The sequence below is a fragment of the Anabrus simplex genome, chromosome 3 (genome assembly GCF_040414725.1).
Source record: "Anabrus simplex isolate iqAnaSimp1 chromosome 3, ASM4041472v1, whole genome shotgun sequence".
NCBI classification, from domain to species: Eukaryota; Metazoa; Arthropoda; class Insecta; order Orthoptera; family Tettigoniidae; genus Anabrus; species Anabrus simplex.
The window spans coordinates 279472778-279490832 of NC_090267.1; the positions used below are offsets into that span (position 1 = coordinate 279472778).

At 38.3% G+C, this 18055-nt stretch overlaps 1 protein-coding gene across 3 annotated transcripts in view; it reads left to right on the top strand.

Moving 5' to 3' along the window:
- LOC136866255 (F-box only protein 44) overlaps positions 1 to 18055 on the top strand; it is a 98283-nt gene that overhangs the window by 41175 nt on the left and 39053 nt on the right. For all 3 annotated transcript variants that reach the window (XM_067143052.2, XM_067143053.2, XM_067143054.2), the window contains one exon: positions 1495 to 1717. In XM_067143052.2, the coding sequence (XP_066999153.2) occupies positions 1495 to 1717 (223 nt within the window). The remainder of the gene's footprint in view (positions 1 to 1494; positions 1718 to 18055) is intronic.

Here is an 18055-nt window from a genome sequence, read left to right on the forward strand (position 1 = left end):
CTGAAACCAAACTTATTTTCCAGTATCTGATTTTCAACCCTCAACCTTATCATACTTTCCAGTATCCTCTCCATTATCTTAGCAACATAGGATATCAGAGTAATTCCCCTGTAGTTCTTCAATACTTTCTTATTGCCTTCTTGAAAATTGGGATAATTATTTCTTTTTGCCAATCCTCAGGGACCTCCTTATTCTCCCAATCATGAGAACTCGACATGTCCACTGCAGGCCTACAGCTCTAGCTGCCTTTGTCATCTCCACTGAAATGTCATCTATTCCAGCAGTTTTTTGATTCTTCATCTTTCTTACTGCCATTTCAATTTCATTCATTGTAATTTCTTTATCCATTTCTTCATTAACTAATTGCCTTTCCTGGTCATCCATTGAATGACTGTCATTAGTTCTCATGTTCAGCATCTTCTGAAAATACTCGCTGCATCTATTTCTTATTTCTTCTGGCTTTGTTAATATTATGCTACCATCATCCTTCACAAATCTGGTGTTTACTTGACCTCTCTTTTTGTTTCTTAAAATACCATACAGTAATTCCTTGCTGCCCTGCATATCATCTCTCAATTTCAGTGTGAATAAGGCCCAGCTTTTTCTCTTTTCTTCCTCCACTACTTTCTTGGTCAAATTCTTTGCCTCCACATATTTTCTTCTACTTTCTTCAGTCTTAGATGTTTTCCATGCTTTCCATGCCATTTTCTTTTCCTTCACTTTAATCTTTACCCTATCATTCCACCAGTGTGTCTCTTTGTCTTTCACATTTCCTGATGTTCTACCACATACCTTTTCTGTACATCCAACCAGAGCTTCCTTAAATATTTTTTATTCATCTTCAACATTCCCCATCTCCATCCTGGGTACCAAGGGTATTATTTCCCTTAGAAATTTTTCTTGTATGCTTTTCTCCTTCAACTTTCAGACTTTAATTCTTTTCTCTCTTCTTAATGGGGATTTTTCAATCTTTCCCACTTTCAATTTTCTTATCACAACTCTCTGATCTCCACCTAAGGCTTCTTCAGGCATGGCTGTAACATCTAAAAGGTTCTTCCGGTGTCCTTTCTCTATGATTATATAATCAATCGTTGTCTTTGTTTGTCTGTCTCCCCAACCATACCTTGTAATCTTCTGACTGTTCTTCTTCCTAAACCAGGTGTATCAAACAATCATTTGGTTCCTCATGCAAAAATCCACCAACAACTTGCCTTCTGGATTTACATTTATCCAAAGGGCCCTACAACATCTTCCTTTCCTTGTCTTTCCATTCCAACTTGTGCATTTAGATCTCCCATCAATAGCACTTCCTTATCTTCTATCTGTCTCTCCACTTCCTCTAAAAAGTTCTCTAGATGTTCATCTATGCAACCTGTTTGTGGGGCATACAACTGAAGTAGATCTTTCATGCCATTTTCAAACTGGAGTCACATCACCATCATATAATAAGAACAATATTTTCCTTCTGTAAGGTCATTCTTAATTTTATTTCAGATGATCAAGAGCATTGGACTATTATTACTAGTGGAGGAAATGGATGGCAAGTTGAAGATCCTCCTACAGGAGCTGATGCATTACCACGTGAACTAGGATATACATCATGTTTTGCAACATCCTACCATTCTTGTTCCAAAGAACAGTTAATTGATTTGTATTCTGAAGGCTGCCCTCCTTATATTATGGATAACTTGCAACCTTGCATTGAAGTGAGTGAATGGTGAGTATCAGTAGTATATGAATTATTGTACTTCTATTATATTTCATCTTTATATTCATCTTAACAATTTAATAATCCCCAAGAAGAGCATTTATCATTATTAGAACAGTTCTCAAGGTTTTATTTTGAAGGAAAAGTATACAGGCTTGATTTAAGATAAGTCAACAAACCTACGTCATGCTAGACTTATGGAATTTATGACAACCTGTTAAAATATGCCAAACTATCAATATAGTACACTGAGTGGCCAAAAATCATGGGAAGACACTGAATGTGATGTTAATGAGTTTCTCCTCCATGAGCCCTCAAAACAGCAGCAGTACAGCGAGGCATCGACTCTACAAGGTGTTGGAGTAGTTCTGGAGGGATCTGGACCCTCATATCTTGCACTGCTACCCACAATTGGTCTTGTGTAGTTGGTGCAGGGTTCATGGAGCATACACCAGCGTCGACAGCATCCCATAAATGCTCGATTGGATTACGATCGGGGGATCTGGAGAGCTAATCCATGGTCGTAATTTCACTGGAGTGCTTCTCCATCCACCTGCATGCCACCACAGAGCGGTGACGTGGCGCATTGTCCTGTAGAAACATGGCATCTCCATCAGGGTACTCTAAGGCCAGAAAGGGATGCAGATGATTTGAAAGAATATCCACATAACGTGCACTTTTCAGCGCTCCCTGCAACCGGACAATGGGGCCTAATTGTGACCATGAGAATGCCCCCCAGACCAGAACTGAGCCACCTCCCGCCTGGACACAACCTTGTTGACATGCAGGATCCATAGCTTCATGAGGCATACACCACACTCTCTCATGCCCATCAGCTCGATACAACTGGAACTGTGATTCACTGGACCATACCATACGCCACCACTGTTCCATGGTCCATTGCTGATGTTCGTGGGCCCATGCACGTCGTTGAGCTCTATATGTAGGATGCTAAAAGGTTTGTTTTGTCACCTATTCAATACATATAAATTTTATAATTTAGGAATTTATTATTGATTCCACTTGAGACTTGTTTCGCCCTTCATTGAGGGCATCATCAGTCAAATTATCTCCTCAAGGCAAAAATCAGGTACCTGGTTAGTAGTTGACATGCACAAATTAATACATATTATTAATACACATTACAAAAATTAAGTATGAGAAACAGTTGTACAATAAACAATAAATAAACAAAAAACAATAACTTCATCCCAAAGTCCGTCATACTTTATTCCACGGAATAATATCAATTTAGTCTCACCGGCATCTCACACCGATGTCTTCACATAACATTCGAAGCTACAGAAGTCAACTAAAAGAATAAGCGAAAGTTTCAACCCGCAACATATTCCTAATAAGCAGTTACCCACAAATAACTGTCATCATTGTTGCCATTCAAACGCACTGAATACCCATGAGTCTCCATCCACACTGACCAGTCTCCGTACCGATCTCGGTGCTGCAACCAGACAACTTTCAGCTTGATGCCTATAAAATCTCATTTGGCTATGAATATTTCCCTACCCCTGGTGATTTTAACTAAGATAAACCACTCTGCATATTTCTGAAATGTCAATGCTACATTCTTCTTCCAACCTTTAAAACAACAGGACGCACTTGGTACTAGATTTTTTTATATCCTTGCTCACCAAGCTGCTCTTGTGTAAATATGTATATAAATTGTAAAATTCTCAACTGTTCAATTGGACAATGTAAATACTGTATAGTTACCAACCATTGACATTAATTTTTGGTTACAAACATTGACGCCGAGCACTACACCCTTTCTCCCCTGATTGTTATAATTTAAATATTTTTAAAACTTTATTCTCAACTGTTCAATTGGACAACGTAAATATTGTATAGTTACCAACCATTGACATTAACTTTTGGTTACAAACATTGACGCCGAGCACTACACCCTTTCTCCCTTGATTGTTATAATGTAAATATTTTTAAAACTTTATATTTTCCTATGATTGCATCAACTGTTCTCCAGAGCACCACTGCCAAACTCTACTATTTTAATTTTACGCATTGGTGCTGACTTCTTATTCTATAAACCTATATGTTCAACCATCACTATTGTACAACTGTTTCTCATACTTAATTTTTGTAATGTGTATTAATAATATGTAGTAATTTGTGCATGTCAACTACTAACCAGGTACCTGATTTTTGCCTTGAGGAGATAATTTGACTGATGATGCCCTCAATGAAGGGTGAAACATGTCTCAAGTGGAATCAATAATAAATTCCTAAATTGTAAAATTTATATGTATTGAATAGGTGACAAAACAAACCTTTTAGCATCCTACATTCAGTATCTTCAATACGGATAACAATGATTTTTATCACTTGCAACGTTGAGCTCTGTGTCGAGGTGTCAGCGAAGGGACACGAGTTAGTTGTCGGCTGGTGGAGCCTACAGTTACAGATAAGGATAAAGGTTTCCACCTGTTCAATACAATAAAATATTTATTATCTGTCATTTTGGAACCGGTTTTGGCACCTGCCTGTGCCATCGTCAGCGTAGAAAATTGTTGCAAGGCTTTTTTAAGTAGCTATATGAAACACTTAAACCATTGTGAGAACATGAACAGAGCATTCTAAACTAAGTTGTAAATTTTTATAATCACGTGTTACTTAAATTCTATGTAATTAAAATGCAGAGACTAGATTAATCCTTATGGGATAATAGACACATCATAAAACATTTATATATATTTTAAATTTAAAGCTCTTTGCATTATCGATTTGTTGTAACTATTATAAAACTAATTGTAACACCCAGTTATGATAAAATCTTTCTTGTAGGGCATAACTCATACAGCTATAAAGTACGTACGACTAGCTTTAAAGAGTAATAAGAGCATTCCTTTAAAAATTTATGTCCTTAGGCACTTTCTAAAATACTAAATTAACAGCTGATTTCCAGCATAGTGTTCTCTTTACGTGGGTAGAATAAATTATCAGGTGCAGGTGCAGGTGACTCCTTACAGTCCTGGTAGGAATGGGTTCCTGACTCCCAACATTCAAATGGTTGGTGATCTGACTCACAGTAGCCCGTCAAGCGCCCAGTATGGTTCTGGGAGGCAACGTGATGTCCGTTCGTGAAGCACCTGTGGCCTTCCCGTGCAGCGGTTTATGCAGATGGTAACATTCTCTCTACGATATTGAAGATCCATCCTTCACACTGTTGACCTCGGAAACCTGAATTCGCGTGTAATCTCTGCAATGCTATGACCTCTGTGCCGTACGCCGATGATCATCCCACATTCAGAGTCGGTTAACTCGTGACGTGTTGCCAGTTTTTTTACAACCCTGATGTCTGTGACAGACTGCTCAGCTATGCCACAGCTAGTCGCAACACTCAAGGGTCATATATGGCAAGTTTTCTAATGGGACACCCCTTCCCGTGACTTTTGGCCACTCGGTATATATCTCACTTCTCAATATTGTTGACTTCATGTAAGGAAGAATATAGTAATATGCATGCCACCTGCAATGACAACATTCTTATTTCCATTGTGAATGTGCCCAGAGCAGCACTGTGTAATTCTCCATGTGCTTCAGTGTTGTAATTTCCCCTCTTCTATAGTAGCAAGCTTACCGGTGAAGATGTGGTATAATTATCATGACTGGTCTGTGATAAAGTTTCATGAACATGTAAAATATCAGGAGGGACTTAGAAATAGAAAAACTATTGGTTTGCAAGGCAGAAAATATTTAGTGAGTGCAAAATAATGTCACTATTGAGCTAGGAGTGCAAAAAACCTGTTATGCAGCATGTAAACAATTTTTGCGCAGTTTCACTAATAACCTCAGAGGAACATAGATCAGTCAGTCAGTAGAAAAGAAAAATAAACAGGGCATTGTAGAAAAGCATTGTTAGATTGCAAGACTACTAGTCATCAGGGCACAGTAGTTGTATTTCAAAAAACGAAACCAAACCTCATGGCACTACAGCCCTTGAAGGTCCTTGGCCTACCAAGCTACCGCTGCTCAGCCCGAACGCCTGCAGATTACAAGGTATTGTGTGGTCAGCACGACGAATCCTCTTGGCCGTTATTCTTGACTTTCTAGACCGGGGCCGCTATCTCATCGTCAGTAAACTCCTCAATTCTAATTACGTAAACTGAGTGGACCTCGAACCAGCCCTCAGGTCCAGGTAAAAATCACTGACCTGGTCGGGAATTGAACCCGGGGCCTCCAGGTCAGAAGTGGGCACGCCATCCCTACACCACGGGGCCGGCAGTTGTACTTCAACTACAACAAAATATACTGTTGTGTACATCAATAGTGTGCTTGAGGGGAAATTCCATTGTTGAATAAACTGGCATTTTATCTTAACTATACAAAAATATATTAAAGAGAAATGTGACTTCTGTTGTATATTCTACAGTGTCTGAACTTCAGGTACAAAAAACGTATCGACTGCAAATTATTAATGGAGTAAGTCAACATTGTTTTGTGACTTTACAATTTCCTTTGGTTAATGAGGACAGTAAATTTCAAACATGATATTATATCATCAATAGCCATTGAGACATGTGTTGAAATCGGAATGCAATCCAGATGCACCATACTTCGATAGATAATACATCATCTGTCAACATTTCTTACTATAGGCATGTGATGTTCTCAGCAGGGAGAAACAACTTATCAGCGACTGAAGTCAACAAGCTAGCATAACATCAGGAAGTAATGGCAGTGTCCAATTCCTGGAGCTGTTTAGTGATTAGCTGATGAAAATGAGAATTAGAGAACTATAGAGATCAGTTGCAATTTAATATAATTTGGTTTTATGCAACAGATGAACATCATCAGGTTTCATCAGAAAATGTCTTCATTGTATTTGAATATACATATACTGTAGTATAGAAGATTTTTTAAAACTTGTTTTGATGTGTTTGATAATCACAATCAAAGCTATGAACAGATGGAACCAGGAATATGATATGAAAACCAGATTAATTGGAAGAATAGATGATGTTGATGCTTGTTGTTTAAAGAAGCCTAACATCTAGGTCATCGGCCCCTAATGGTACAAAATGGAACAAAATGACACGATAATTAAAATTTTAAAGTTTATCCACTGACTAGTATTTAAAACAAATGATGATGAAAAGTGAATATGAAATGCAAAAATTAATGGATCTAATTCACAATGCCTTATTTTCTGATAAAATGATAGAAAATATAGATTAGAATGCAATAAAGTATAGCCTTGAAATAATTGGAAGAATAGTAATAAGAAGAAAGAAAAAGAAAAATCATACTAACATAAATGCTGATATGCCTCTTGAATTCATCAACAAGTACTACATGGAAAAAACATGTGATAAACATAGTGAAATCTGCAGTTGAATAAATTCTATCACATGGACTCAAGCATTGGCAGTTCCAGTCCTTTGGCTGAAATAATTGATTCTCAGCATGGCGATGTAATTTATCATAGCAAGGTATGCTGGCTTTGTCGTGATAATATTTTGGAATGCTATTTTCAGCTTTGTGCTTTTTTTCAGCATTTAAAGGGCAGTTTTAATCTCCATTCCACATAGTAGAGAAAATATAGTTATCTTTCAAGGTGTAATAATCACGTGACCACATTTCAGTTGTGAATTGTAGTGTAGATATCATATTAGATAGTAATCTTGCCTGCTATATTCGTGTGCATCCTTGTGCACGGTAACCTTTTGGATATTTGTAGTGTATTGTAGTATTTTATTTGAAATTAGTGTGCTTCTTTTATTATTCTGAAGTATTTGTGTAGTAGAAGTACCTCCCTAGAAACTCTTACTAGAATTCTGTTGTTGTAATAGGATAGACTTAATTGGAGTTTAGAATTGTGTGATTCTAGTGTATTCCTTTCGATATTCAGTAATAATTAATGGCAGTTTTCATTCTGTTAGGATGTTGTAGGATAAAAATATAATACAACTAAGGGCCGGTACTACCATCTGCTGGTAAAGTGGCTGTCAGCTGCCCGGGAGGTAAACTACCTGGAGATGTAAATCGGCTGGTACTTTGCCTTGCGTCCAACCACCTCTTCGCAAGTGCTAGGTAGCTACCCGGAGCTAGACACCGATATACGAAGTTGGCTAGACTGATTTTCAGCTACTTTCGCTTTTGAGTGTGGTGCTATCTATCATCAGATATATGAAACTTATTTTGATTGTCTTATTTACCTGTGCTTGCGTCTGCTGATTATCTCCAAAAAGCCTAATAGGGGAGTATTAAGAGTTATGGACAACGATTTATGTCAAGCTTTTGTGATTTTAATCCATGATCTTCAATATCAATACCTAATTGGGATTAAAATCTCGAGATTACATTTTCTTACGCCAGTTATAACCTGTCATGTAAGGCAGCGTTTTTGAAAATTATTCTCGTACCGTAGTAGATTGGTCAAGTCGCTCGCTATGTAATAGAAGGTACGCAGGTTTTCATTGTATTTCTAATTTACATTTTAAAATGTATTTTCGTTCCCTGCCGTTGTTCTTAACTCTCTTTTACACGCTTCCATATACGTATACACACACACCTTTTCTTCGGACTTATTGCCTTTGAGCATTCTATCTGCAGGCTTCTGTGAATTGATTAAGTATCTCCATGATGCTCTATTTGCAACTAGTTCTGTGACCTCGTTTAATTCCACATGCTTTCATTAATTGATAATGCATTTCATTCTAATGTTTAACTTTATGAAGATAAAGTTGGGAGTTACTGTAAATGTAAAGAACTAATCGGGATAAATATCCATTCATAGGAAGAGGAATTCGGGAATGGAATAGTTTCCAATTTCGTCGAAATAATTTCCAAAACGATTATGTAAAGAACTAATAGGGAATCTGCTACCTGGGCGAAAGTCCTATATGCTATTAATCATAACATCACTTTCTATAAGTAGCATACATATAAAGCAATTTCCTAGCAGACATAATATTGTGATTAAATATTTCAATGAAATATATTATTAACAAAAGAACGTATGAAAAGAGGCATACAGATTAACACAACGCTAATAATGAAAATAAAAATGATTCGTCATAATAAAGACTCGAACCTGCATACCTCGTATTATGAAGTGAGCGTGTTAGTCATTACGCTACGAGAACGCTTGAGGAAATTGGTATACATACATTAAGTTATACCTCGTGTCTGAAAACTGAAAAAGTAGAAAGTTAAAGCTCATTTGAAATGATTTCCAAATAGATTTTGATTTTATATCCTTTTAAAGTTTCTTTACGAAAGCTTGACGTATAAAATGTGCTCCCTAAGCTACCAATGCGAGAGGCTGGTGTGACCGTTGCAACTCAAGGGAAGCATTAATGTTCAAGATCCTGCAATACAATATCGGCCACTGTTACACCATCATGCTTTTTTCAGTATACTAAGCTAATTTAAGTTGTATGTCACCAGAAATACAGCTAATAATGTTCAGCTCTCAAAACTTGCCCGGCAGGTAAAGTCTTATCGAACCCTCGAAGTGGCCAATAAATTACGAGCTGGGTAACTACGATTTATGCTGCCAATAGCGCTATCTGGGGGTGGTCAAACGGAAACATCCTTTTACGCAGAGGGCAAGTTATGCGCTACTTTACCAGTAGGTGGTAGAACCGGCCCTAAGTAGTATTCTAGTGTAATAGTATATTAATTACCTTTTTGTTGTGTGATCCTTGCGTACTAACCTAAAAAGTATTTCTTTCCTTTCATTTTTAATTTTTTTTTTTTGCACAGAATAAGTTATTTTGTCTTTTCCTTTTTCATTATTACATATATAATGGCTAAAGAATGCAAGTGCAGGAACTGTGGGTGTGGCCAGGCATTAAGGAGTATGAGGGAGGAGTTGAAGCGTTTGAGGGAGATAATTAGGGTTCCCTCAGAGGACAGGAAGGAAGATAGGCCTCCCTCAAACAATGTATGGGATATGGTAGGTGTAAAAGAGGGATGGGAAGGAAGGGGGCAAGGGATTGTAGAAGACAGGTGGTCTGATGTTTTAAGGGGAAGGACATTGCAGAATGAGTCATTGCAGGTAGAACAACAGAGGGAAGATTAAGAACAGGGAACTGTAGCTGAGTAGTGTGGAAGTAGGAGGAAAGGAAAAGGTAAGAAAGGGAAATACAGAGTAGAGGATAGGAAAATGAAATGGCGTATGGCTTTTAGTGCCGGGAGTGTCCAAGAACATTTTCGGCTCACCAGGTGCAGGTCTTTTGATTTGACTCCCATAGGCGACCTGCGCATCATGATGAGGATGAAATGATGATGAAAACGACACATACATCCAGCCTCCGTGCCAGTGAAATTAACCAATCATGGTTAAAATTCCTGACCCTGCTCGGAATCGAACCTGTGACCCCTGTGACCAAAGGCCAGCTCACTAACCGTGGAGCTGGACAAAGATAGGAAAAGGAAGGTGGAACAGGTGCATGGGAGAGAGGAAAGGGAGAACGAAGTACTTCTGCAGCCACCTGGAAAGATAGGACTGACCAGGATGGGAGGGGATCAAATGAGGTGGGTAGGGTTAAGGCTCTGGTCATGGGGGATTCCATTGTTAGACATGTGGGGAAAGTGTGTGCAGGAAAGAGAACGAGGGTAGAGTGTTATCCAGGAATTAGGTTAAGGCAGATGTTGAGGAAAGTAGAAGAGAAGGAGGAGGGAAAGGAGAAGGTGGTAGTGGTTCACATTCATTCCAACAATGTAGGGCAAGCAGGTGAAAGTACCAAAATAGTTGGGGATGTGTGAGATCTGGTAAATGCAGCACGGGTGAAGTTTAAGGAAGCAGAGATTGTTATCAGTGGAATACTGTGTAGGAGAGATACTGACTGGAAGGTGATTAGAGATTTCAATGAGACTGTGGAGTGGGTATGTGGGAAATTGGGAGCAAGATTTCTAGATCCTAATCGGTAGGTAGGAAATAGGGATCTGCGCTCAGATAGCCTTCACTTAAACTGCAGTAGTACATATAAGTTAGGTAATTTGTTTAGAAGGGTTATAGGGAAATACATTCAGGGAAACAGGGTGGTCTAGGGAGAGGTGACCACGAACCTACTACGCTGGCGTAGCAGGGGGAGAGGTGATACTCCCACGTGGCGTGTCCCAGGTGGCAGATAGGGGGGTCCTAACCGGGAAATAAAATACCTCTCGCGGACCAAACACACTACCCCCTGTGGGTGGGGGACTCAGATGAAGAATACACCCACGGTATCCCCTGCCTGTCATGAGAGGCGACTAAAAGGGGCGACCAAGGGATGATCGAATTAGAACCATGAAACTACTTTTGATTCATACCATCACGCGGGGAACACCATGGGTTGCCTGTACTTGCGAATAGTACCACTATATTAGGTACAAAATAGGTTTGTGATTAGTAGCAGTATAGAGCCTGGCCTGGTGGTTTTCCAGTACCCGTGCGTCGTACCCATGTGAGCAATACCGCGGGTCTGGGCGTTGCCTGTGAGTTGTACCACTATATGAGAGGCACCGTGGGTCTGCGTTGCCTGTGATTAGTACCCACTATGTGAGGAACACCACGGGGCCCATGGGACCGGCACCCGTGACTAGTACACTTAGGTGAGGAAACTCATCGGTTTGCGTTGGCTGTAAGTGACGCCATTGTGTGCGAAACACCATAGGTCTGCGTTACCTGTACAAAGTACAATACTTGTGAGTAGTACCATCTTGTGTGGAACACCGTGAGTCTTCACTACTTTTGATTAGTACCCCAACATGACAAATACGATGGTTCTACTTTACTCACGACATGTACCATTCTGTGGGGCCTTAGTCGTGGATTTTGCACCCCTATAGACATCAAGCATCATTGTGCTCCCTTGTGGTCCCTTGGTCAGTAATACTATTATTCACGATCTTCATTTGTGTCTGATCCACTGTTTTTGTTTGTTTGTTTGTTTGTTTGTTTGTTTGTTTGTTTGTTTCTTTTTGTTTTTTTGTAGGGTTCATGTCCATCCATTCATTCTTCATGACATTTTTTATTTTATTTTGGTCAGTAGATGAATTTAAATTTTTTGTTATTTCATTTCATATCATTAGGGGCCGATGACCTCGATGTTAGGCCCCTTTAAACAACAATCATCATCATCGTCATCATCAGGGAGAGGTGATAACGATACAGGGATCTGGACGTCAAATAGAGATGATGTAGAAAAAGTTAGTGTTGAACTGTAGAAGTATTGTAAAGAAAGTAATAGAAGTAATTTAACCTGCTGAGTGCTACGCCCATCAATAGATGGGCTGCCGCGGCCAGTCCAGCACTGCTACGCCCATCCATAGAAGGTGCACAAGAACTTTAATTTTGTTTTTTAGTTTCTCACTTCACTCTTGAGTGCCGATTCGATCTCTGGCATGTTCTGCCATCTGTTGGGCATTATGTTGAACTAATTGATTATGGCTTACAACTTTGGAATGTAACTTACGGACCTTTTTGTAGACGCCTGTGGAGTTCATCTGTGATGTAAACAAGCATGGCAGAGCAACAACCTAGTAGCTCTCGTAGCGATTTCAGATCAAAGAATCTTTCAGTTATTAACCACAGTGAAAAGTGATGAAGAAGATGATTATTTTAATAAATTGTTAAGCGATTTTGAAAGTGAGAGTGATACAGAGAGTGCTGAAAATATTGTAAGTGAGAAAGAAACAGAGCCTCCTTCTAAATGAAAGAAAAAACACGGTGAGTTCAAAAACTATATCATCGCTATTTTCAAGGCGGATGGATGACTTTTCTCTGCCAGACTTTCAAGTAACTGTGACGGACTCTGGGAGCCAAGAAGTAGGTGATGACAACCCCAAAATCATTGATTATTTTAAAACTTTTGTGCCAGTCGATTTTGTGCAGCTGGTTGTTGATGAAACAAATCAGTATCACAAACAGCAGGTGGAAAACATTGAGCTGTCACCACATTCCAGGTTTAGAAAGTATTTTAAAATATCAACTTATGTACTCGTAAGGTGTTTCATGTATTAGTTGCCTAAGGATTTTAGGAAAAAAAATTATTTTGAACACTTTGCTTTGTATAAAGATGATGTGCGTTTGGGTACAAAAAGTGTAATTTTGTTTTCTCTCAAAATAATATTGAACATAAATGTAGGATTTTCCATTTGCATTTAGATTTACTGATAAGTTAAAAATCGAGGCTTCCACAATTTTTTTACCTACGAATGAAAAACTCAGCACTTAGGTACCAAACAGTCAACTTGTAACTCGGCACTTAAAAGGTTAATAGATATATGCTTACCAGATATTGTAATAGGAATTGAATCATGGCTGAGAAATGATATGATGGATGCAGAAATTTTCTCATGGAAATGGAGTGTTTATCATAGAGATAAGATAGGAATGGTAGGAGGGGAGTGTCCATTCTGGTGAAAGAAGAATTTGTAAGCTACGAAAGAGTTAAACACGACAAACATGAAATGATAAGATAATCAGCTAATCAGTTAATAGTGAAAGATGTGTTGGTGCGTTTTATAGTGAATGGTATTTTTAGTGACCTAAAGAAAGTGAATTTTTTCTCTGTTTGTACACACAACTTAAACAAAGCAAACAGAAAATACAATCCTATTTGTGTGCAGTATTCCCCCCCCCCCCCCCCCAAAGAAATATTTCATCGAGAAATCACATGAAACTGCCAAACCTATATCTAATCGTATCAAGTCCTCATTAGCTGAGCATGGTCTCTCTTTTTATAAAGTCTCTGCATTTTGTGCAGATAATACAAATTCCTTTTTTTTGTTGTTGTTGTTGTTGGTTTTTTTGTTTGTTTTTTTGTTTTGTGAAAACATTTAGCTTTTACATTATTAAAGGATAACTATGAAAAATGTATAAATTTAGGTTGCCCACCACACATTATAAACGAAGCTTTTTTTCATACTTTGGATTGAATAGATCTTGAGAGCATTGTCTTGAAGATATAACACATTTTTCTAATTCTACTGTTCATTGCATTGAATGTGGTGGACAACAGTTTGAACAACATTCACTGTCTGGAATCTAACTTCACTTTGTGTACAAATAACTATCACTTCATTGATTGTCATTTCTGAATTGTTTATGAAAAATTCAATTTTTGCACATATAATCCTTGCTTAGTGCACATTATTTTTGACACACATTTAGTCCTTAATATTGAAGCTGTTACTTCATAAAATTGGCCTTAATAATATTAATAATGATAATAATAATAATAATAATGATATAATGGATGCAGAAATTATCTCCCGGAACTGGAGTATGTATCGTAGAGATAGGATAAAAATGGTGGAAGGGGGATTATTCATTCTGGTGAAAGAAGAATTTGTGAGCTACGAAAAAGTTAAAGATGACAAACCTGAAATTCTAGGTGTAAGGCTCATTTCTAAAAATAATAGGCAACTTGATGTGTTTGGAGTGTACAGACCGGGAAAGGGTAGCGCAGATGCCGATTCAGAATTATTTGATAAGATAATCAGCTATGTGGGAAACGATAAGGAAAGGAACGTGATTGTAGCGGGTGATCTCAATTTACCAAATGTCAATTGGGAAGGTAATGCAAACGACAGGAAGCATGACCAGCAAATGGCAAATTTAATATGGGTAGGGCACCTGATTCAGAAAGTGATGGAACCAACTAGAGTGAAAAAATCCTGGATGTGGTGCTGGTAAAACCAGATGAGCTCTATAGAGAAACCAAAGTAATAGCTGTTTTTGTCATCATTAAAAATAAATTTGATAGAAAGGAACTTCATGAAAGTAGGACTATTAGGCAGTACCATATGGCTGTTAAAATACGCATGAGAGAGTTTTTAAAGGGTGACTATGATTGCTGGTAAATGGTGTGTAAAAATGTAAGCAGACTGTGGAATGGGTTTAAAACAATTGTTAAGGAATGTGAAAACAAGTATGTACCTTTAAAGGTCGTAAGGAATGGTAAAGACCCACTATATTATAACAGAAAAAAGCAGCTGGAATTGATAAGATTTCTGGGGATATACTTAAGACGATGGGTTGGGATATAGGACCATATTTGAAGTACTTATTTGACTATCGTTTGCATGAAGGAGCTACATCGAGTGAATGGAGAGTTGCTATAGTAGCCCTTGTGTATAAAGAAAAGGGTGGTAGATATAAAGCTGAAAATTACCAGCCATTAAGTTTGATATGCATTGCATGTAAGTTTTGGGGAAGCATTCTTTCCGATTATATTAGACATGTTCGCAAAATTAATAACTGGTTCGATAGAAGGCAGCTCGGGTTTAGGAAATGTTAGACCACTGAAGCTCAACTTGTAGGATTCCAACAAGATATAGCTGATATCTTGGATTCAGGAAGTCAGTTGACTGTATCACGATTGACCTAAGACATTTGATACGGTAGATCATGGGTGGCTATATTTTTAGCAAATAGAATGAAACATGCTAATATGGCATGTTCATTAAATTGATGTTTTCTATATTGCCAAGAACTTGTGTCTGCCTCACCTCAGTTGACTTATGTATTTCCATGATTGTACCCTAGAGGGCAGCTTCCTCGGTCGTGTGCACGGAGGATCGTCCTTTCAGCGAGACCTTTGTCTTATCTCTTTGGAGTGAATCTTTGCATTGTTATGACTGCTGAATATAAAGATGGAGCCCTCGCAGATTGGAGCGGCGTTCTTACGTTATAAATGGGTTTATAATAGATTTAAACATGACCCATACTACCTTGCTTCTTATAATTTAAATTACTGATATGACAGGTACGTTAATCTTTATTTTAACCATGCTTTTACGGTGTTTGTAAGACGTTCTTCACAATCATGCATAGCAGATTGATATGCGTCCTTGTACTCAGAGCGAGAATGGGTTGTGTGTCTGTTGTTGACGTGATAGCGATGTGTTCGTGGCTGGGTCTCTGATTGATTTATTTTGGTGCACTGCATCTAAAACACTTTACTATCGTATGAATGAATGCCCTGCGTCTCGGCTCGGAGATGCATTTCGGGTCGTACGGAGTGCATAAGCGATGGGTTTATGCATGACCGTTAGGTCACTAATATGTTGCTGCTAATTGCCTGAGCCATGCACGCTATCCCTAACATATGTGAGACCCCATATTTGTGATCAGGTGAGTCACATTATACTAGATTGTGTTCAACTTATTTACTGGTGCAACTGCTCGTGTCATTTGCCGATGCTGGCAGTGTGTATGTGTTTGTTTGTGTGTGTGGGCGTGTGAAAGGAGAGTAAGGATGACGTATCGATCAGTTTATTAAATATTTTAATCTTTTTCTGGACCTCTTGCTTGTCGTGGGTACGGCTATTCTTGTTTTGCCTTGGTGTCCGTCCTGGCCATTTGTTGACCTGGAGGCCGCCATGTTGTTTGTTTTCATTCGGGCTATGCGAATGCCTATGCTTCTCTTTGGCTTTGAATTTTAATTCTTTGGTCCAGAGATGTTGTTCTCTGTGCTAAGATGTGATCTTGCATGGTTTTTTTATGTTTCTCTGGGTTTATTGTTAACTATTCTTTCTTGCTCCTCGCTGCGAAGGATTTATGATGTGTAATAATTGTTGAGACGATGTGGAAATAATAATAGAAGTGTAGGCTTGGAATTTTCATTATGCTCGCTGAAAGAATGATTGAACTAATCCGTGTGGATTGTAATTGCATCACGGTATTATGTAGCGAGACTACAGTTGAAATAGTGAGTGCGTTATATTAATAATTTCAGCCTGGTGTTTTGAATTGAAAAGATGTGGTCACACATCAATGATATGATTTCCAGTTGGATGGGTATTGAACATGTATGTATTATCTCGTTTTGATTGTGGCTTCATTCCTTATTTGTTCTTTTTTTTTTTTTTGAATTTTTCTATTATTTTCAATAAACCCTCATTTGAATTTAATCTGTATTTTACTGTTAGTAGTCTTAGTGTTTATCCTATACTGTGTTGAAATGAGGGACATTTCCAGTTCAGGGCTGTGTCATTAGCCTTTCCTAGTCGCGGTCCACGCCTCTATTCTCCCGTTGTGCGTATCTTATTATGTCTTATGTTATCGACAACGGAGGAGTTCGGTTCAGAACTCAGAGAATTAAAGTAGGTTATGTTTTATCTGATCCTGTAATCATTAAGAGGGGAATTCCTCAAGGCATATATTGGACCTTTATGTTTTCTTATATATATAAATGATATGAGTAAAGAAGTGGAACTTTATTATAATTTTGGGTCCACCTTATTCAATACATTCAGCCGGCCCGTGGTTTAGGGGTAGCATGCCTGCCTCTTACCCGGAGGCCCGGGTTCGATTCCTAGCCAGGTCAGGGATTTTTACCTGGACCTGAGGGCTGGTTCGAGGTCCACTCAGCCTATGTGATTAGAATTGAGGAGATATCTGACGGTGAGATAGCGGCCCTGGTCTCGAAAGCCAAGAATAACGGCCGAAAGTATTCGTCGTGCTGACCACACGACACCTCGCAATCTGGAGGCCTTTCGGCTGAGCAGCGGTCGCTTGGTAGGCCAAGGCCCTTCAAGGGCTGTAGCGCCATTGGGGGGGGGGGGGTGTTTATTCAATACATAAAAATGGTTGTGTAGATGTAATTACAACATATATTTTTCAGTCAGTATTAGTTTCGATGCCCCACTGCGTCATCATCAGCTGATAGAAGTTTGTTGAAAAATTGACAATCATATAAGTTTATCAACATCAAGTTCATCACAATTTAAAACCATCTTAACAACATGAAACGGTGTTAAAAATATACTGTCTCTAAGTTTATATTTTCAACAAGTCAAAGACTTGCGAGTCTTATGCCATAAACTGATAATAACATATGCAAATCAGTTTTCTCACTTATAATATAAAGTTGATTTTAAAAAGAACAACAAATTATAAAATAGAATAATCTTGAAACACTATGTGCTTAATTTATCACACTTCTTAAAACTTGACATAGTATCGTAGTAGAAATAATTCAATAAAAATTACAGTGTCTCTTTATTGGAGCAGTCCTAATGAGGTGGAAATGAGCACTAAGTCCTTAAAAGGACTAGCATAACATCAGGAAATAATAGCAGTCCTAAGTAAGCTTATGGGTGAAAGGAGAAGAGCTTACACTTCCTTTCATGTATGCTATGCTAAAAGTATCCAGTAGAATGAGGACAAACAAATTTATTCCTCCCAAAATTTGACAAGTTTAGAATCTCCTATTAATGATGATCATCTTTTATAAATGATTATGATGATGATAAATTAGTGGTAGAGTTGTAGTCAGTTGCAGTACAGGATGTATAGTTTTTTGTTTGCATTCAGGAGATCATCCCTGAATATGGTTTTACTCTAGTTTCTCATTTTCACACCAGGTAAATGCA